This window comes from Clavelina lepadiformis, chromosome 5 (genome assembly GCF_947623445.1).
Source record: "Clavelina lepadiformis chromosome 5, kaClaLepa1.1, whole genome shotgun sequence".
Lineage (NCBI taxonomy): Eukaryota > Metazoa > Chordata > Ascidiacea > Aplousobranchia > Clavelinidae > Clavelina > Clavelina lepadiformis.
In genome coordinates, this window is record NC_135244.1 from 6,828,502 (window position 1) to 6,851,341 (window position 22,840).

Genomic DNA, 22,840 nt, shown 5'->3' on the forward strand with positions numbered 1-22,840 from the left:
TTGGAGGTTTCACGTAACAGTTTATACTATAGACTTCACACGTTGCAAATTTCACTTCCTGAATTGTTTGTCCACCGATGCCCATGTGTTTGCTTTGTTAAAGACTCTAAATCGTTAAAGCTTCTGAGTTACACTCGAGCTTATAGCAAATAGGCTAAAGTAACCTTAGTGAGGGCAAAGTTTGCTAAAAGCTGACGTTAGCATTTTTGAAATGACATGGTGTTCGCTGACATGTTTGGTTTTGGTAAATTGCGCAAAATTGTTACAACGAAAAACGCTAAATATAGGTTACTGTGTATCAGATATCACTACTTAGCGTAAAGTAATGTTCGGAATCACATGATGGTCATTAAGCGAAAAGAATTACCGAGATTGTTGCAAAACAACGAAAATAGTGCCGCATTGACGAAACTGCAAGGAATTGCTTAACCCACATTCTGTTCGCATAAATATAAGATTTACTAACCTCAATATCAGGCAAATCCTTACTCAATTCAGTCATGTTTTTGTTCCAGATGCCTTTTCTCCCTAATACAGCACAACAGATTTCTCTCTGTCCCTTAACCGTAACTACTTACAGCGAAAAGAAAATGTTATGAACTGGCAAATAGCTAGTCTTGTTGACAACCTTTATGTTACCCGACAATAGGTAAACGTTACACAGATGCTTGTGGGTTACATGAAGAGTTTGTGGTAATTGTCATAATAAGGCTTTATTCCTACAGAATTCTCGTGCAGATCTGATGATATTATAATGTTATTAGTGGTCTATTTCGTGTGTTTATCAACAAGCGCTGTACTATATTTTGGCCGTGTTTAGTATACACGACCAAGTTTTGACTACTTCCGAATTACGTCTTCGTACTACAGCTTTCAATGCACCAGTTCTGATATTGTCAGTCGGAAATTGAGGTCTGTACTTTTACAGTCTACCGAATGGAGCTTTATTCTGTGCTCTGAAAACAGTAACCGTTTCATTGATAACCAATAATAAATAATTATTCAAGACATTAACAGTTTGGTTCTGGCACTGTGATGGTTAACTGGCTAGCAGGGCATAATGAATAAGCTATCAATGGAGTCAGATTAGCAAACAATCGATCAAGCAATAACTAACAACTGTTCACAACCCCAACAATACGCCTAGTTAGCAGAAGTTACTGTAAATTGATCTAAATCTAGCCTGTATGTGATTTGAAAATGGCTGTGAAACCATATCAAGCCTAATCTAAACGTAGCATATTTGCATAACCTTTCTTTTGATACCTACGTAATACCAGTAATTCATGACATAAAAAACTGTAACCTGGGCTGTATGCCGGTAATTCTTTTTTTAAAAAGCTTTTTGACATACCTACTTGAACAATAACTTATAGCATTGCGCAAATACAGCTAATACACTGTACGCGGCCACGGGTAAACAACCATCATAGATTTGCTGACTGAAGTTTTGCGAACCTTCACCTTGTGACGTTTACGCTGCCTTCCTTCCAATGTTGTTCTACGTCATGCTCTCATTATTTTGAGTGACTACGAAATAGTGCACTCTTCAGATTTAACCAAGCTGAGTTGTTAATATTTATATTTCACATAAATAGCTTAAAGCGTTAAGAGAATTTTTATATCTGTAAGGTATGAAAATCTTCATAGATATTTTATATTATATTTACCAATCATTAAAATTTGACATGCTTTTGCGCTATATCATTACTTTTATAGACTTCCTTTATCAATGTGTGAGCAAGCTTCCAAAACTAAAAAAACATTAAATTAACACTAAAAAAGAGAAAATAATTTTTATGAAATAATTTTTTTTTCAGTGTAGCACAAATTGGAAAAATTGCATATTATACAACCAAAAATTACTAAGTAATCTTTGGTACAACGCAATAACTATCATTTCGCAATACACCTGAAGAAACAAGCTTATGCTTACAAAGCATGTGTAGAAAAAATAAATTAAGTTAACCTTCTGAGTACCAAACTACATCCTGTTTTTTTTTTATTTTATTACTGTATTTGGTTAGTACGGTACAGACAGCATCTAAAATTATTGTGTTTGAGATATATGAATTTATACACATCATAAGCAAGTCCTTTCGTTGCTACGTTACGTAGGCAGCTGAAAGACGCTGAACTGAAGCTTGGTTTGTACATTTCTGGAACACATTAGGCTAAGCCGTAGTTTTCCATTAGAAACGCTCAGCGAAAATATACCAATGTCAACCTATATAAATTACTTTTTTAATTTATTCTATTTTATTATTCCAACAGGCCGCAATTTTGAAAATGCAGAAGTCCTCTAAAGCCTATATTCAGGTCAAGGAATCAGAGTTAGGCCTAGCCTAAAGCGATACGCGTTAGACCAACTGCCTTTAAGGCGGCAGACGCCAGGCGGTAAGCTATAGGTCTATGCCCATTTTAGCTATAGGTTTTAGTCTTAACCTTGTATACACATACTTTGATCTTGGACTTGATAACTAGGCTACCTAGATTAAATACCAGTCTAAGCTTAGCCTAACATGTGCATTTAATTATACCTGTCAGCGTTTACAGCTTGAACAATTTAAACTAAAATTTAAGACAAATCCTATAAGTAGATGAACAACGTATTTTCAAAAAGCAATGGTAAATGTAGTTCATAGCCCTAGTGGAAATTTTGGCACACACGTGCACAAAACTCATTAACATGTACAAAAAAATTTTCAATTTTGTGCCACTTTATGATAACAAACACCCAAGCTTGAGGTTTGATGCAATGCTTTCTCAAAAGAAATAGTGTCTCAACGCTCACAATATCTCGTCGAGAAAAATACTTATAGCCTACAATCCCGTCTGGGCCGTAGCCATAAATATAAGATGCATGCTTTGTAAGCTGCTTTGATTTTCCAGATGGAAAAGGCTGTCATTATTTTAATGAAAAAACATCATTTCGTTGAAGCTGTTTTTTATACTTTTTTGTTAACCAATCTTACATTTTATAACGTTAACTACTGTAGTAGTAAAGTGAACTTAACCCAGAGTGCATTCTTCATGAGTTACGCTGAAAGTATTCAGTTAGACCTACAATAAAGCAAGTTAAATTTGATTTAACGTTCTCGTGACACACAGCAATTTTATGTTTTGATGTCTTGATGCAACCTTATTGAAACCCTGGTAACTGCTAATTCACTTTGTTCCTCCGATTTTCTCTCACTAAGTGAAAAAAACAGCACAGTGTTTGCTTTTTTGCTTCATCTTTTTAGAGATTGCAGTTGACATAGCATGTCATTAACATCTTACAATGTACCCTGGAAATAACTTGAAATGCACCCTGGAACATAACTTAAATCCGACTTCTAATCTAAGCTATAACCTCAATCACTGTAGACTTTAAATAGCTTAAATCAACTTACACTGCAACCAACTTAGAATCAACTGGTATGTAGCCTACCATACCAAAATTGGAAGCATTTTACCTAGTTTTAGGTCAAGACCTTTGTAGGCTAGAACATCATTTGGAGTACTTAGTCTTGTTTTTGATCTTTTAGTATTAAGCCAAAAACAAACAAATATTGAAAGTGACTGTTTTGGGTCATGCAACCTAGTGTTAAAGATATGAGGTTAACTTAGAAGACTGGCTATACAAAAACTTTGTTTTAAATAGCTATTTAAGGTTTACTTCAATTTATGGATTTAAATTATAAGCTAGACTTAGGTTATGATTAAGCTATCATGTTATAAAAGTTTTACTTGGGTTAACAAGAAATACTCATAGTAAATAATAAATCCAAATTTGCAAGTTTTTTTCAGTGAAATAATAGTACTGACAGCCATAATGCACTAGATTATTTGTGCACAATTTTACTAAACTTAACCCTTTACTTCATTAAGAGGCTGTCATTATTGGAATGGAATAGTTGTTGGATATGTTCAAATTCTTCCTGGTTCCTTGTAAATCTAAATTGAAAGTTGTACCATAGTAGTTATATATTATTGTAACATAAATCTTATCTGGGTCTGTCTTCATAGCTAAATCTTGTGTATAACCTTGAATTTAACCCTAATTCTGAAACCAACTTTCTAAGCTGTTCCGCTATTTGTACTTTTTCCTAATATCTTTTAAGACTGCATCCAAATAATACACTCAACATTGGTATAAGTAACTTCTTTCTTCAAAATTTATTCAAATGTAACGTTTACAAGGAGTTTTGCATACTAGAACTAGACTATGGTAGTTTATAAGTTATTTAGCTGAACGATAAAGATTTTTTATTCATTGCCCAATATTGTCTTTGACAAAATACACTGATAATAAAGAAATAAATCACAAAAGTAAAATATATGGTAGCACTGCTGGGGACAACATTTGTTTTTGCAACTTTCGCAAGCATTAACCTACTTCATCTGGTGTACTATGAGATCAAAAAGTAAGGAGTTACACTATTTGTTTCAATTCTTCCATAATTTAGGCTTTTGGTGCAATTATTAAAAATATTGAATTAAAACCAACAGAAATAATTAGTTAAGTATAGAAAAGATATGAGAACTTATTGCTTTGATACAATTCTTCAGGTTATTTTGCACCTACTCCAGTGATGGTATTGTTCTTTTATTGACCTAACGATATGTTTGTTACTCTGTTTGCAAAACTTGCAAATATATCACCATACAACGGCTGGAAGCATATCTATATTCTGAAGATATTTTATTTTTTACTAAGATATTATTGGAAAAGCAAAAAATTGTATTGTGTTGCGGTTAGCAACAGTATATATTATAGGTTGAGAATAAAAACGCAAATTATGTACATCTGTTGTGAAGAAATTGCAAACTACAAAACCGTTGCCATAAATAACTGAAATGCATTTCTTACAAACAAGTTCATTAGAATTAGACTGCTCTTTCAAAACTGCTACTAACTGCTAGTCATACAGACTACCAAGTGCAGTTGTGTCTAAATGAAAATATATTCTAATGAATGTTTTGCTTCAATAAGTTATAAAAAACGTTTAAAATGTTGTTTGTAACCTTGGATTTGTTTTGTTAGTTAAATGTTATTAATACATCTTGTTGCATGTTCAAGGCTTCAGTTAAACTGGGTCTAGTCATGTCTAGGTACAATTACATTGAAGCAATTAACGGTACAATGGCATGGTAACCTTTAAAAATTGAAAGCCACTACATATGATACATTGTGAAATATTTTTGTCAGACATTCTTTTTGTTGTCAATGGGTCCTTTCCAATCTCAATCAGGAAAATCTTTAGGTTCTCAGTCAACACTGAGCGGAGTTGTTATTTTTGTTGTGCTTTTGGAAAACTAATGAAATTACTTCCGTATTATACAAGTTATTAGTATCGTAATGTATTGATTTTTCACAGCTTTCTGGAGGAGTTGTTTTAATTTGTGTATGAATATAAGTAAAACTGTGATGTTTAAATAGATGCCTGCCATTAGCTGGCATGAGATTATATATGGCAGGATAAAATCCTTGAAAATAGTTTTGTTGAAAAATGTATGATAATTTTTACCTTGTAAATATTGTGATTTAGTTTTTATGTTTGTGCAGAAAAGGCCGCTTGGCATGTTTCTTTAATTGTTGCAAATTAAATTTCCATATGTTTTCCTGTAAGATTTTCCAAGAAACATGTTATAGGCTTCTCAAGAACAGCATGTCTTCTTATTAACAAAATTTTTTTTTGGAGTTTGCTCAACCAGACAAAAATTGTCAGAAGATGGCAACCAAGCTTTATCAAGGTGCCCCGTTTGGAACTCAAACGGCGAGGTGAAGATTTTATGACTTTAAAACATTTGCTATATAACTTAACTCCTTATTTGAAGTAGTGTTTTGAAATACTTAATTGTTTTGAATTTTTTTTTGAGAAATATTGATTTAAGGTAAAGTTAGCATACATGGGTATTATAGGTTTGATGTATCTGGTGTACATCCGCAAAGTAAAATTCCTGGAACATATACCCAGATCCCATATTGCAAGAAGTCAACAGATGAACTTAAGAGAAAGTATGAAAATTATAAACTGTTTTCTTTGTTTTTTTTTCTTTAGAAGTAAGTTTGTTAAATATTGAAAACTTGTAACTTGCCAACTACAAGGTTGATCCTAATTACAACTTTGGCGTCTTCACTTCTATTTTCGCTTCGCTTTTAAAGTCTATAATAAAATGAGAACTGTTAGGTTATTTTATCATGCTCAATAAGCTAGTCAAATAAAATCGCCTTGTACTCAGTTTCATTTTGTACCAGTGGTATTTGCCAGTAGGTGTAAACTACCGATAAGCATGCTTAATTAAAATCTTTTTATCCAAAGGTTAGCACCAGGAAAATATTCTGTTGAAGTTGGTGGATTCAGTGAACAATCTGTAAACGAAAGAGCGTCAGGTCCTGGGTGGAAACGATCTTATGAAACCATGCGAATGGCACAAGTTCCACACTTGTTATATAGGTAAAAATATCATGTTTTTACACGTACACACAATATCATGACAAAATGCCCTGTATTTATTACAGAGAACAATGGATGAAGAAGAAAGAGTTAAAAAAGAAGCTTGGCCCTGGCAGGTATAACGTGAACAAGCTGGACTTCATCTATGGACTTGAGCATAAACCGTCAAGTACAAGAGGGATTTGTGCAACACGTGAACAGAGATTTCGAAAAAGATTAACTGTATGATTTTCATGTTTTACCAGTAGTGCAATTAGTCATAGTAGTGGGTCGTTTAATAGTATTCATTAGCAAGCATCCTTTCTCGTTCAGTTTATAATTTTCCTCTACAAAATTATCCTTGCATGTACCTTTGATTTTAATACATACACAGATTGACAATCCAGCGCCTGGAACATATGGCAAAGGTGGAGTTCCTGCCGCTCTCAAAGAGGAAAAGCAAGCTAAATCAGCAAGTGTTGTTGGCATACTCGATGCAGGTACCTGTTATTTGCAAATGTAAACCTTAAACAGGATTTAATGTTCTTGTTATCATAATATTTTGAATAAACATGATATCAGGTGGTGTACAGACTCGTGTAACTACTAAAGCAGTTAACTACTTGCATAGGACTGGATCCACGTAGATATTCCCAGTTATCCACATAGCAATAATCCTGATATAGAAAAAATAGAACAATAAAGATTTAAGTTTATCACAAAATTGGAAGTTCTAGGATAAGTTTGATTTAGTTTCAGAAAAAGCATTAAATAAAAAGAAATTCAAAAAATTGCAATATTGGTATGATTAGGATACTTATTACATTACGGCTGTAATAGGGCCCAAAAGTATTGGTAGCTTGCCAAGTTTTGAGTGTTGTGTCAGAAATGCGAGTTAGCTTCCAATTAAGGGCTTTTAAAGCTGACTCGATTAGTTAGTTGCATTGTATAACTTATATTCTTGATATAAACTTATAAAAAGGAGTAAATTAAACGCCTTGTATTTTAAGGATCTTCGACACCACGTTCCTTGCCGACAGTAGGATGTGAATTGGCCCCAGGACGCTATGAAAAAAAGACTTTTACTGAAGAAATTTTAAGCAAAGTAGTCAGTAAACGGGGACCCTATGATCCTTTTACTGGTGAAAGGAACAAAGCTATCAAAACAGGACACTTAGCTGTGGTGGTAAGCGAGTGCGCTCGTGAAAATTAATCCGATAAAGTTTTTGCGAAGATTATCCTTGTTATACGTTGTATTGCTGCTACCCAGCTATCAGCCTTGGTAACTTGCGATTAATCTAGTTCTTTTTACGTTTACTTAAACATGTAGGCTGCCAGTGATCTCGGACCTGGTGAATATAGGTTGTCTTCGTTTCTTGATGATTGGAAAAATGTACACCGGCAAAAGCATGGACAATTTGGCAAAGTTAGTTTGTTAAAAATATCAAAATTATTAGAATAAATAACCTGACGAATAAAAGCGATTGATTGAAGTTGAGCAACTTTATGCAATTTTCTGAACCTGCCGATATTTGCAGGTCGACCAGTATCCCAAGCAATCATCTGAGAGAGTGTATTGCTGCACGTTGTCTCAGTGCCCAAGAAGGCCCACAAGTCCTGCTCCAAATAGTTATTATCAAAATAAATCAGACGCAAATCAGCGCGATTTACCTCCCTTTCTATCCTCCGCTGAGCGATTTGACAGAAGAGCAAATAAATTCTTCACTGGAAACGTGGTAATTTGGTTGTCTTATAGATAAAAGAATATGACTTAGGTATGCGATTATGTATTACTTAATTATACTACGGTTTTACTCGCTACTCCCGCTCATGCTGTCAGTGTAAAAGCTTTCAGTTTCAAAACGATACCAGTAATTCAATACTTGATACTTTATGAACAATTTTCCCGTCAGTACCCAGACGTTAGAGTTGGAGTAAAGTTGTTAAACCAGATCCTGGAAAATCCTCTACTCTACTATATCGCGTGCGGCGATAATATACAAGCGATGTACATAAGGACCAAGAGAACTGAGAGTGTATTTAACCATCTGTGCAGAATCCAGTAGGAGCAGGAAGATACAATGTCCAGAAGTGGAACGAGGCACAGCATCGCTACGGAAGCGCCCATGTGTTTAATTCAACACAGCCTCGATTCTATTCCAAAGAAAGGGATTTTTTCATGAAGTGTGTATTTTGTTTTATAGGTTTGCGGTTTGTAAAGCTTTGTTTAAAATCGACCCCCCCCCCCCCCCCTGAGCGACAAACGGGTCGTAAACTGAATTGAATTTCTTTGTTTTTTGGTATGATAATTCATTATTGTTCTTTCAATTAAATTATCTAACAGAGAACGCGTTAGACAAAAGGACGTTCCACTTTCGAATCGGATATTCCTTGTTGAACCTGACAACGCAAAGAGCATAAGAGAGACTGCGTCCGCCTGATTTACTGCCTGTACCCTTCAAGCCATTTTCAAAACACGACGATCACTGTCTATTTTACGAAATGAGATTACTAGATCAAGAAATGTTAGAATTTTTATGTTTCTGCAAAAACCTGTTACTGAGTCAATTTGTATTTTTACGTTTCAGTGTTGCCATTGGTAGCTTTGCTGACCTACTATTGTAACTGTAGTTGTGCTGTTTGTAACGTTTTGTCTATACGATTGCACTTGGTAGAGATTTCAAAGGTTTGTTAGCTGGATATACTTACTATTCGGAAATAATTTACTGCTAATAATTTATGTGCAGGGGTAATTTTCACTAACATTTCACTGCGTCCGATTGCGGACAATAAAGACTCTCAACATAAAACGGTTTTGAAATTTGTATCCAAACGTCTGCGATTTTAAATTTTTACAGGCAGTTTGATGTATAGCATTTATCGTTTGATTTCACCATGTTTTGGTCTGAATATTTCAGCTACATAAAGCTGACAACTCCTAGCTATATATTACAACATAAGTTTCATTTTCCAAGAACACTGTATTTGAACGAACTGAACGAGAATAAGGCCAAAGTCTTATGTATGGCGCTACTAGAAATAAGGCAGTAAAACTCAAGTACAAGCTTTCACCCCAAATGCAAGGCTTTGCAACTGCACCACTTAATGAAACAATCAGCTTATACTTTTCATATAACCAAAGCCTTGCATTTGGAGGAAAACGCAAGCCTTGGCCACATTTGAAAAAAGTACGAGTATAACACTGATTGTACTGGGGCAGCACAGTTGCATAGACAAGCATTTGGAATTACATATTGGCAAGTATGTGGTTAAACCCTTTGCAAGGTTTCACGATTAATTAATACGAAAGTCAGTGAACAAAAAATCAAGCACATAACTCAGTGAATGTGAAAAAGAATGTGTTTTTTCAAAAACTGTGACACCACTTCCAAATTTGTTTCGTCATGGCATTGCAAAAACGAGTAGTTAAAAGAAAAATCAGGAAGTGAAGCATAAGTCTAAAATACTATGCAAACGCCATTATACAAGCAAGACACAAAACAAAAAACGAAAACGGGTATAGAATCAGGACAAATTATTTTAAACGTAAATTCTTAGACGTTTCCGAACAAAATTTACGTTGTTTAATCCCAGTCATCCTCATCGTCTCCAAATCCAGAAGGTCCTGCATAAATTAGAGAATTAATATATTACAGACAAGTGTATATGTTACTGGAGATTGTATCTATTAAAAAGTGCCACATTTCTTCACTTAGATGAAAAATTTACCATTGTTTTGTGCCGCTGAACGTCCATCAAAGCCTGCAATAACACATCAATTTACAACTGTCTTATATTTCTCCAAGTTTAATTGTAATTGACGCAGCAGAAGTCACACTTACCGCCGCCATCGTTGTAATCATAGTCACCCGTTGATCGTGAGCCGAAGTCATCATTGCCGCCACCAAAGCCCTAGCAAACATTGAAGTTCAAGATGAAATGAAAACGCATATAAACAGCAAAAATAATTACAAACGAATAGAAAGTGACAACCAACTTTACCTGGTTTTGTTTTGCTCGGCGTCCTCCGCGACGAGCATCACGTCCACCGAATTCACCTCTATCTGCACCAAAACTAGAGCCAACTGCCGATTCCGCACAGCCCTCGAGCCAGGGCGGCACTTCTTGCATTGCCTGTGTTTGAGAAACTGGTTATTGCACGCGCCTACCAAACAACTAGTTACTTTACTACATGATGTGAGATTATCATTTCATCACTAGGCACTAACCTCTGACAAAACCTTTACAAGTGATCTCGCTAACTGGGCATCCTTGCTGTTGTCATAGAAAGAAGTAGCTTGACCCAAGTTGCCACAACGGCCAGTCCGCCCAATACGATGCACATATTCATCTATTTCTTGCGGTAAGTCGTAGTTAACAACGTGCTCAACCTATAAAATTCAATAGAACGTGGCTATTGAAAGAAAATTGCGCAACAGACCGCTTAATTTTTCAGTGATAAGAATGCAACATAAACATTAATCACCTTAGGAATATCCAGTCCTCTTGCTGCCACGGATGTTGCAATGAGAATAGGGTGAGTGCCAGCTTTGAAGTCACGTAGTGCTTCCTCGCGCTCCCTCTGCAGCCGATCACTAGGACACGAAACAAAATAGTCGTTTGAGCGATTAACAAACATACTTTTGCAAGCACAATTATAACTTACTGTAATTCAAGTAAAAAACGTGATGAAAGCCAAGATATGCTGAATATGAACCTAAACGTTTTTTATGAACGTCACCATTTTCAAGTCTTGCAAAATTAAGCTTCACAACATAGTTAAGCTAAACGCTTACGTTATCATTTTCACACAAGGGAACTGGAAGTATTACTATTGAAAAAAAATTCTTTCCAAAGCCAAAGTTAAGATTTATATTGCGCCGTTGTATATGCTGTCAATCACCACCAGCATGGTTGCTAATGAGACAGCAGACATGAAACTTGTCTCAGACACAAAAGATGGGCGAACAAATAATTATGGGCTGGAGAAGATTTTTAAACTTGTACTGCGTGCATGATTACATTGCAATATTTTACACCGCAAAATAATCAAAACATCTCTAATTCAGTCATAATGAATAACAACCATTTAATCAGTGCAAAGTTCTCGTTCCAACATTTGCAGCACCAGCTGGAAAGTTATATTGCTGTAGTGCACAAGCCACACTTTTCACACTTTTCTTGGGGTCAAACATGTAACACTTTTCTCAATGATGCAATATGATCCACAGCTGAATGTTGAACTGACGCAATAACACATAAACCAGGGATGTCCAACCTGCGGCCCGCCTGAGATTTTTGTGCGGCCCGCTAGTCATTTTCACTCCAAGTAGTATTTTGAACTTTCAATCTTACCCTAATTAAAATGTACCAGTCAGCTTTTAGGGGTGCAGTAATAGTATAGTATGGTAACAACAGGGTTATATATAATTATAAGACTCGAAGATGTACCCATTTTTCTTGAAATTTAATAGTTTCTGCGGCCCACTGAATTATTTCAAGTGACAATGCGGCCCACTACAATAAAAGGTTGGACATCCCTGACATAAACAGATAAATACTACCTGCTGTTATTTTCTAAGAGTTTTCGGATAGTTTTAAAAGTTTGGCCGTTGGTATCAAGTAAAATTGAACGTGGCAAAAACTTTTAGGTACGACTCTTTCTGTGGAATTTGAACCATTCCCGTATTGAGATTAAGGTAAGTACTGGACGTAACAATAAACTTTTACTAGCTTGGAAAATTAGAAAACATTGAACTCTAAGCATCATAATGTCTGGCCTACTATAGTATATAGTTTCAAATAAATCGGGCGAAAGGCAACGCATTTCAGAGCCGTGTTTTGCTTAGTTTGGAATTGAAAGTTGAGACTGGCAGAAATTTTGTACACGCTGTCTGAAAACCCTAGCTCCACCCTGTAAAAACTAGCTAATATATTGCATAAATTACATACTACTACTGTATTAGTTTATTATAATAAACTACTACAAAATACCCATGAATGCTAGTGGTAGGGTAAGAATCCTGAGACAAAGAGCAAGCCAGAAAGTCAGCACTGCGCTTTGTTTCTACGAAGACCAGGGTTCTGGATCGAGTCTCATTTACATTCGCAACTAGTTCCAGTAGTTTTGATCTCTTGTCACCCTGATCAACCTGACACAAAAAGCAAAGAAATATATAAAGAAATAAAGCAGCCTATTCCACAAAAAATTGATGCCAACGCTGAAATTAAACAACTTCGAGACGAAAAATGGATTGAGTTTTCCAAAATTCTTAAAAACTCATGTTGATGTCGTACTAGCCTGTATTATGGTCTGTGTGACATCAGAGCATGCACCACCAACACGACCAACTGTAAGAAAAAGAAAATCTTCTCTCAAAAAGTCATGGGCAAGTCTACAAAAATAAGGCGAAAATAACCTTTTAATTTATCTAATCTTATATTGTGGGAGCAAAGAGTCTGCTACATGAATAGCCCACATATATACGACAAACGCAAAGTGACAATTACTTTTGAATTTCATCAGGAAATGTAGCGCTGAACATGAGCGTGTGTCTTTCCGTCTTTAAAGGCATGCCAGGAGAATCAGCCAATTTTCGGATTTCAGTTTCGAAGCCCATGTCAAGCATTCTGTCAGCTTCATCCAAAATCAAATACTGAACTTTGTCCAAGCCAACCTGCCAAAAGAGAACACTTTTTAATGCCAGTTATTCTAAAAGAAAATGTTGCCTCTCAATTTTTCTTAACTTCAGCAAACATGTCATACCTTTCCCTTATTTATGAAATCCATCAGGCGACCAGGAGTAGCAATTAGAACATTGCAACCTCTTTGCAATTCCCTCAACTGGTAACCAACGCTTGTTCCTCCATAAGCAACTACCGGCCGACATATTGAACCTCTTGCAAATTTACGAGCTTCAAGATATATCTAGACAAGTTTAAACATTATGTTTAGAAAAATTATTTCAGTGCAATAAACTTACTGTTCATTCAAAATGACTCTATTATAAAGTAGTATTAACAGTCAGCATATACCTGATACACCAGTTCTCTTGTTGGCCCAACCACAATGGCTTGTGGAAGTTGTTTCTCTGAAAACGAAGAGGACTCCAGGCCATTTCGGATCAAACTTGCCAAGACAGGAAGCAGAAATGCAGCCTTTGAAGATAATGACTAACTCAAAATGAGTGGTAATCCAAGTCATGCATGCCGTGTATTTACTATCATTTTATAAGTTAGCCTAACTACTAAGTTACAAGGTGTAAGCTTTTGCAAAACATACCGTCTTCCCAGAACCAGTTTGGGCACAAGCCATCAAATCTCTTCCACTAGTAATAATTGGAATGCTGTATTTCTGAACAGGAGTGGGTTTCTCATATTTTGCTTTTGCAACATTGGACTGAAAAAGAAAAATACAAATGGCATAGGAGATTTGCATTAAACGAATGACAACAATTTTTCTTCACATCTGCAGTTAATCTAACAACACGCACCCGAATGTGTTGTGGTAGATCAGCAGCATCAAATGAATCGATGCATCTTGGGGGATTTACTCCTGTTACTTCAACAGGTATCGAATCGTACTTGCCAAAGTTAATGCCTTTCTGCATGCTACCATATATTGCATCATCATCTTCAGGTGGAGGGGGAGGAATGTAGAGCGGAGGACGATCGTTGTTCTCACCACCATCTTTAAAAAAACCAACACAACAAAATGATTTTTAAGTTCAAACACTGTATAGGCCTAGGGCATAACAGTTTTTTCAGTTTGTTTAACTATTAGTAATTTTACATGTGCCATAACTAGGGCCATTTTTATTTTGACCTAACGAAATTGCTTATTTGTAGAGGCCACAGTTCTTCCTCCAGTTACCCAAACATAATATTTTGTCGATTTCAGACCCAAACGTAATATTTTGTCGAAAAGTCAAGGTGTTTTATGGATTATAAAAAGTGCGTTGTGTTTTTTGGCGATAGATTTAGGTAGCTTGTGTTATTTTGTCCTTGTGAAAAGGGCACTTTGCCTCGATTTTCTCTGCATGGTAAATTCTAATAAACAGCAAATTAAACAGGGAATGCTTGTTGTTGCTCCAACCCAGCTTGATGGCGTTTACTTTTCCTGTGGCTTTCAACAAAATATTTTTTATCGCACTTCACTATAACCTCGCAAAAATTGCACCTTAAATCACCCCCGGGAGTTGCATTAAATTCATCAGAAAAATCTCGACAAATCTGTCTAACTTTTGCTGAAGACGATTTAGCTTGCTTAGGCATTTTTGTATTACAGAATGTCAGTAGGCTATTCCTAAAATCCAAACTGTTGATCTTCGAAAATACCACGTTTATGAAGAGAAAGTGTTTTATAAGAATTATTTAAATACGTAACAATGAATAAACAATGGACAATTTGCGATAAAAGTTACTGCTGATCCAAGTGGGCATTGTGACTTATTTCCTGCTTTTATGGGTTAATATGGTTTAATTGTGTCGCAGTTCCTGATTTACAATGCTTCCACGAGGATTTTTACAAGAATTACTCTCAAGAAACACAAAAACTTCGTAAAAAGCCATATTTTGACTTTATTGAAAATTTTGACTTTATTGTAAATTTTGACTTTATTTTGACCTATAAACTTCTTAAAAAACAATCCCCTAGGTGCTGAAAACAACTTTATTCTTTGATTCGTGGTCAGACGAGGTCCTTAAAAATTTTTGACTTTATTGACTTTTGCGGGCCCTAGTCATAACATATTGCAACATAATTTTCATTGAATTCTTTGATGAAATAGATGAAACAAATCAAGCAATTTCTAAAAATTATCATACTTAGTGGATGTGTGCAATGTGTTAGACAAATACAGTGGGACCTCGTTAATCCGGACCCCGATGAACCGGAATCCCCGCTATCCGACACAAAACTGCCGGGAACGGATTTCTTCCTATGCATTTTACCCCTTTAATCCGGAAACCCCGCTGTCCGACTCCGACACAAAAGTTTTGAAACAAATGTGCTAAATCAATAGCAATAAAATCCGATAAACCGGATTATTAACAGTTAAGCGAAAATGATTCACGATTGTCCTAATACAGTATGTTACTTTGTTGACGAAACGATAGCCGATTATTATCTACGCATAATTACGTTGCGTTGCATAATGACGTTGTAGCAGCGGTGACGGTCCTATTCGTTGTGGCAAGCCACTTTGTCAGTTACAGCTGAGTAAGCCGCACAGCTTTTTAGTCATAATATGAAATACTGTACAGTATTTTAGAAACGAAAAAATAAATTGTTCATCAACACTAACAAACAACGCTTCCGCGGTCGCAAAAAATACGTACATTACATAGGTTGAGTCCGGCAATCTATTGAAGACAAACTGCTGCGACTCAATCGTGCTATCAGTTTTTGATATCGCATTGCGCAAAGATTGGAAACAGGTCAAAGTAAATTCAAGACTGCTGGTCCCGCCGGAATGCTTCGCCATGCAAGAGCGGTTGTCAAACCGATTTGCGGCCGCATGTTCGTCACTTCTGGCTTAGAGCATTCGTCTTTAATACGGTGGTTCTGGGGTTCGACACTGGGTCGGATCATACAAAAAATATAATTATATTTTAGTTGCTGTCCAGCCAGAAACTTGGTACTTAGAATTGGAGTAAGGTGCACACTGCGTTTTGAACACGGTACTGCATTTGCAAGATTGATTGATTTTTTACTTTCCAATAATCCGGATACCCCGCTAAACCGACATTTTTTGACGAAACGAAGTGGTCCGGATTAACGAGGTCTCACTGTATAGCAAAATAGAATTCAAAGCTAGATATGGCTTTAGTAAAGAAGAGAAAATAAAGCGGCATGAGAGGATTAAAGATCATTCACATCTCAATGTACGAGGACATTCCCTATCTCAATTACTTCAACTCACTACAGTTCTGCAGTTTTATGCTACAAGAAATATCCGAGTCACAGATGGTGACCTCGTGGAAATAAGTAGGCTTACTCCACAGAGAAGTTTGCATCCGATATCAGTAGTTATGGCAACAAGATAATGTGACAAAATTATATTTTGCAGAATTGCTTCTCGATTTCACCTGTGTTTTTCTACGCTTTATTTATTATATAGTAAAATAAAAACAGGATATAGTTTGGCAATCTGAAGGTTAACTGTATATTTTTCTACATGAGCTTTCGCAAGCATAAGCTTGCTTCTTCAGGTGTACTGCGAAATTGTATCTCTATCTATCTTATTTTATAATAATGTACGATCTCTACTATAATAGTTATTATTATTATTATCTCTATTAATAATTATTTTTAACAACTTATCAGAAATACCAGATTTCTAGTTTTCATAAAGAAGTTAAGTGTGTCACATTACTAACCTGATTTGTTATTTGGACATTCACGGGCCATATGGCCTTCTTCGCCGCCTTTAAAGCGACCTTTCTCACCGAAATTATTTCCACCAAAACCTGTTAAAATAAATGAATATTGACAATAGTACGAGCCGAAGGAAACACAAGCCCAATATAATTAATAACGAAATATAATAACAAAAATTACTCTTTTCGAAAACAATCTATTTGCAAAGACGGTTTTATACAATAGGAAATTGTACCAGTACTTCACTACTACCACCAAATTTAACAACTTCAATGTTCAACCACATTTAAACCAACCTTTTCCTCGAGGCTTGCTATCTCCAAAACCTTAAATTCAAAGATGTGTGTTGCTTTGGACTTTCAAATAAAAACTTTTTAAGGGGCAAGTGCTAAAAGAAGCTGACTTAAACTCATACAGTGGTTGTCAATAACAATACCAGACTAAGAACTTTTTCAATAATATTTAGTGGTGAAGCCACTATCGCCAAAATTAGTAGCAAAAATTGGTTATTTGGTGCTATTATGGCACACACAAATGCTTCACTAGTAAATGTACCGGCATCTGAGTTATTTTTATGCTAAAAAAAATATCACCAGAAACTAATCACCTACGCTCAGAGTTGTATTCAATCCAAAAGTTCAAATCGCGTAAGTCAGTGTGCCGCTACTACTACATTTGACTGTAACACCAGTCATTAAGCATGTTGACTTCATAGTGACATCATAAATAAATGTCGTCATCTCCGTCATAATTAGTAGCAAATATGAAATACTATTTTGGCTACTACTCCTTAAGCAGTACATTATAATTGAAAAAATCCTTTTCCGGGATATTTACTGGCAAATATTCTTTGATGTAAGGTCAACTTGATTTTAGCACTTGTCCACGCTTATAGTAATTCGAAATAGACAGATGTCACAAATAGAACCAAAAATAGAAATACCTCCAGAATTCGAATCAAAACCACCACTGCCACTGAAACCGTTAGAGATCCCAAAGCCACCACTTTTTGGTGCCCAAGCATCATCATCATTGGATGCACCAGTACCATTTTTTGATGAAAGGTTGTCAATTGTGTTGTGGTTGTCAAACCTAGAATGACCCCCAAATCCATTCGTGGCCCCAAACCCTATAGAATAAAGTTTAATTCAGGAAAAGCACCAGATGTACATGAATGTTTTTGCTTTTGCTTACCTGATGAAGACGATGAACTGGCAAATCGGCCTCTCCCACGTCCTGCATTTGGTTTTCCACCACCTACATGAAAAGCAGGGCAGAAAGTAAGCAAAACGTTGCAAACAAAGCAACTGGCGCAGGAAACATAATTCATTAACATCGTATGAGAACTAACATGTTTTGGACATGAACATATGTCCTTCATCAGACAAAAAACATATGTAAACGTTAAAATCAAAGCTGTGTAAATATTTATAACGATTCCATATCGAAGTAGTTGCAAGGAAAAAGGAAGCGAAATTTTGAGTTCATAGATAAGATGATACAGAGATGATGATAAGATAAGATGATAATTAGATAAGATGATACAGAGATGATGATAAGATAAGATGATGATTAGATAAGATGATACAGAGATGATGATAAGATGATGATGATAACGATAATAGGTGCAAAGGCATTGTTCAAACAGGTTGTGGTGATAGCAGATGTTGCAAAATGCAAAAAACAGCATCGACTGATCGGATAAAGGTGGAAATAGTGAAACACAAGTAATCACGGGTGTGGGATGAGATAGGCAGATTAGTTACAAACTTTTAATAAAAACGATGAACCATTTTCATAGGCTTATTTGGGGTTAGATTCAATTGCTTAATAAAAAGTGCTTCGTGAATCTTGCATATATAATCTGTTTTGCATTTGCATAAAAATTTAAAGTTTCATCGTGTTTTAAGTCAATGCATGTTGAGCAATTCTTAATGTGACTTTTGACGGTCGATTTGCCTGCTCAATCTTAGCGCGTATCGTATCGTGTGAAGTGGCGTGCAGCCTTACGAATGTAAGTACAGCTCACGTCATGTGGGCATATATATTGGTACACCACTTCAACTGAAGGTGACAGGGTACATAAGCTTTGTTATTGAAGTAGTTTCCAACCTTATACGAGGAGTATACGTCACGTATTTCAATGTTGAATTTGCGCTTTATAAGTGTGTATAATTTGTTTTTTGAAGTCGTGGAAGATTTGCCTTGTAAGGTATTTTGAGAATAACTCTCTGTGTTTCATTTGTGTCCTCATTCATTTCGGTGTTTTCTTTTGCTCTGGGGCTGGTTTTTGATGCTATGAAAGATTGAACGGTGTTGCCAAACATTTTGTTAGGATAGCTATTATTAATAAAACTTTACACAATTTGGTAACTTCTATGTTAAAGAGAGTTTTACTAGAGCATACAGTTCATGTGCAGTTTAAGAGGTATATAATTAAACTTTTCCATGGTGATGCAATTGCACGATAGTTTAGCATTAATCCGGTGTGAGATTTTTTGTAAAAAAAACTTGGAACTACATGAAGAGGCCATGAAACATATTTCGTTATCTAGGAATGCTAGACTAGTGTTTGCATTTTCCATGATGAATTTTAGGTTAAGATGTATTTGATTCAGGTCAGAAAAGAATTGTTTGGCTTTATCAATGTCATCACTCATCAGATATGGTGAATGCGCCATCTACATAGCGGAAATTAAGTTTTGGTTTGAAGTTTTGGTTTGGTTGTGAGTCTTTTCAAGCAAGGTGTTTTCCACATGGTTTAAGTGGGTTACCCATGGCTACACCATCAATTTGTTTGTATAGGGTTTCTTTATGTAAAAATATCCCACTTTATCACTACAGTTTGTTATCATCATGCTAACATTTCTGTTTTTTTAACTTCACTTGTTAGTGAGACAACTAAAACTTAAAGGTGACTTTGCCCTGGATTAATTCTAGTAGAATTTTATTTTACATGCTGGTCTCAAGCTGCTGAAAAACAACTGCTACATGAAAGCATTTAAGTTTAATATTTTAACATTTTATCAACTGACAAACAAATAAAATGAAAAAGGTCAAGAGAAACGCCTGTTGCCTTACTAAAACTGTTATTGCATTTGATGGGGCATGAAATCGTTTCACTCTTAACTTTTATAAAATGAGCCACATTGATTTGAGAACTGCTGTGTAAGTTTTTCTATTATATACATTCATCTTATTTCCTATCCATCCCTATCATTTATTGTTCATCTCTTAGTGCACCTGATGAAGCAAGCTAATGCTTGTGTAGAGAAATTAAAAAGTAACCCTAGGGCGTCATCCTATATCATGCTCTTTTATTTTACCTGATAATGATTATACATTCTATCATACTGTACAACACTTTGACTATTTGTACGATTTAGCAACATAAATGCATCATTCTTTTCACTTTATCCATTAATTATATTACCACTGCTTTCTCTAAATAAAATAGTTTGATTTTGAGCTAAGAAATTAAGAGTAGATTTGTGGCATATATATATATATTTTCACTAATGTTACTTAAGCAGATGATTAAAGTAAGTAAACTAGCAAAACTAACCTGAAGAAAAACCTCTTTCCCCTTGGTTGGAGAAAACCTGATAAATTCAATGAAACTGACATTAAACATTGTCACAAGGTCAGTGTGTGTTATTGTGATAATCAAGATAACAATCAACTTACATTTGAGGTGGTTGAGGTCGCACCAGAGCCCCAGTCATCATCGTCAAACATGATTAATGACTTTATATACAGATGATTAAATTTTTAAAACAGAATTTCACAAGAACAACAGCGTTTACAACAGTCACTGAAATGTAACTTTATAGTTTTAATTATCATTTTCTATCAATAAACATTGTGAAACCCATTAGCGCATAAATACTTTTGTTTAATTGGAAGATAAATTCAATTTGATTTGTACCAATTTTTTATGCCAAAAAATAGATCCCACTCATACACAGACATATGATCTTACCATAACACTTTAAAAAGTTTAAATTCTTATTTGCCCAATGATAGAGTGCATTTGACTTCACCATAGTATAGAACAGGGGTGGGCAAATTTGTTCAATGAAAAAGTCACCTGCGGAAAACTACAAACACCAGCAAGCCGCAAGCAAGATCAACAGCATCAATACAAATACGGTAAACATTTCATGGATAATGAACAATAATGCATATTACTATTCAGCTAGAAGAGCCACAAAAAACATGTCGGCGAGCCGTAGTTACCCACCTTTGGTATAGAACATGATGCATGATATCAAATGCAATATTACAAAATAAAAATTTCTAGAACTGTTAATTTCATTCAGTTAAAAATGTTATTATATTGGGGGAGTGGAATAGCCGTCGATTTTTTGAAAGAAAATGAAATATGGGAGCAATTTGAAAGTTTTTTATTTATTGCTTGGTTTCGACATAATCATTCGATGTATTCGTCACAATAGTCTAAAAAAGCTGATTACAAATGAAATAAATCTATTTACGCTAATGTTTACTCGATTAATTATTCATTTACTGGGTAGACATAATTGCTCCAACCCTGTCAAATGCTATTGTTGTGATATGTTACTAAATTTTAACCACGACGGAAATGGTAAGTTTCAGACATTAGTACGGCAACCATTCCATAAGTTTTGTTTAATTATAAACCACAACGTTCTGATAATGTTTTATTAACAGTTAGTTGAAATAACACAACACCGTTGCCTTAATGCTATCAAAGCTGTTAGCAAGACTATTTTCATAACGTTTTTTTAACGTCACCAGTTATTGCGATGCTTCAGTTCTCAAAGGCCGAAAAAATTAAAAAATATGTTGTCTAGTTTTTATTTCATAGCATTCATTCATCCTACACATTGCACTTGTTCGATATGACGTCTAGATATGTGGTCAGCAAAACATGCAGCGTAAAAATAAAAAGATTTTGTGTGGAAACTGCGGTGTGTGTAAATGTAGTAAATGAGTATGTACTAAACTTACTTAAAACAACCAAAAAGGAGAGGGCCAACAAGTGCGCCAAGCAACCAAAACTGACAAGTGCTAGGCCTAGATGACAGATTTTGGTGAGGACTCAATATTGTTTTACATGGCATCAAAAGCACTTGTATTGAAAGCTTGCATTTTAGCACAGGTTGAGTTAACACCAAAATAATTAGAGTTCCTGTTTTATACCACGCCAGTATCAAAATTCAAATTATTTTCTGCTGAACTACAGCTAATTCTAATCTGAATAGGCCTATATGTGACTGATAAAAATGCCACTGGTTTCGCCCAGCCACCATCAAGCTACAACTGTCAAAAGAAGAAACTAGAGGAAATGTCAAGTGTACTTGCAACGCTCCTGGAAAATTTATATGATGCATCGGATTTTTCTAGCCAATTTTCGGAGACAGAATTGCTGTTTTGGTCTGTAGGCCTATTCTATAAAATTCTATTATTATTATTCTATTCTATAAAATAAGTAGGATTTTTTGGCATTTCATTTATCAGCACATTTATCCGGCACAGTGAAAAAATTTCCAGCAGGAACTTGCGATCTTTGTAGTCTATTCGTGATTATTTTGACACAATTCTAGAAAGGCCGAAGCAGATATTTACGTGAGTGGTTTAACGATACTTGTTCCTTCACCATCGCAGGAAATTTCTGGCTTATCATACAAACATTCTAAAACGGCGGAAGCGCACTTCAAGTGTGTGTTTTTACAATTGATGACTGGGACAGAACTTCTGGGCATGCAATTTCTAGGTAATAAAGCCCTGGATTGAATCAGTCAATTTATGTGTAACTGTGTTTAAGTGCAAGCTTAAATGCGTCTGAACAAGTTTAAGATGAAAAAAGCAAGTGGAAAAAACAAATAAATTAATAAACCTAGAAAATATAATGTAGAAAGTATAATGCAATATCATCTCACCTATCCCACAAAACCGGTCAAATATCCTCTGGTACGCGCCAAGACAGATTGCACGTGCGATTGGTATGTGATTTCGCCACCGCGCGCATAATAGCTAATATTTTTAAAATGTT

At 35.4% G+C, this 22,840-nt stretch overlaps 3 protein-coding genes across 3 annotated transcripts in view; 1 reads left to right on the forward strand and 2 right to left on the reverse strand.

Moving 5' to 3' along the window:
* The window catches only part of LOC143459982 (dihydropyrimidine dehydrogenase [NADP(+)]-like), a 31,922-nt gene extending 31,303 nt beyond the window's left edge, over positions 1 to 619 (reverse strand). The window contains exon 1 of the mRNA XM_076957310.1: positions 467 to 619. Coding sequence (XP_076813425.1) covers positions 467 to 502 — 36 coding nt within the window. The 5' untranslated portion in view covers positions 503 to 619. The remainder of the gene's footprint in view (positions 1 to 466) is intronic.
* A 4,366-nt stretch (positions 620 to 4,985) lies between these two features.
* On the forward strand, positions 4,986 to 9,249 carry LOC143459984 (ciliary microtubule-associated protein 2-like). The gene is made up of 10 exons (XM_076957313.1): positions 4,986 to 5,767; positions 5,909 to 6,004; positions 6,309 to 6,443; positions 6,509 to 6,665; positions 6,817 to 6,922; positions 7,433 to 7,608; positions 7,753 to 7,848; positions 7,961 to 8,158; positions 8,479 to 8,606; positions 8,767 to 9,249. The coding sequence occupies exons 1-10, from the start codon at positions 5,718 to 5,720 to the stop codon at positions 8,861 to 8,863; spliced, it is 1,239 nt and encodes a 412-aa protein (XP_076813428.1). The 5' UTR covers positions 4,986 to 5,717; the 3' UTR covers positions 8,864 to 9,249.
* A 143-nt stretch (positions 9,250 to 9,392) lies between these two features.
* On the reverse strand, positions 9,393 to 20,623 carry LOC143459983 (putative ATP-dependent RNA helicase DDX4). Its single transcript, XM_076957312.1, has 19 exons — positions 20,491 to 20,623; positions 20,369 to 20,405; positions 17,998 to 18,060; positions 17,747 to 17,932; positions 17,100 to 17,129; positions 16,803 to 16,892; positions 13,916 to 14,112; positions 13,705 to 13,821; positions 13,458 to 13,580; positions 13,189 to 13,350; positions 12,933 to 13,099; positions 12,724 to 12,817; positions 12,417 to 12,574; positions 10,909 to 11,017; positions 10,652 to 10,813; positions 10,425 to 10,556; positions 10,265 to 10,334; positions 10,152 to 10,184; positions 9,393 to 10,047 (listed from the first exon to the last, which is right to left on the reverse strand). Exons 1-19 carry the CDS (start codon positions 20,539 to 20,541, stop codon positions 10,007 to 10,009), a joined length of 2,022 nt encoding a protein of 673 aa, XP_076813427.1. The 5' UTR covers positions 20,542 to 20,623; the 3' UTR covers positions 9,393 to 10,006.
* Between the last annotated feature and the right edge of the window lie 2,217 nt (positions 20,624 to 22,840).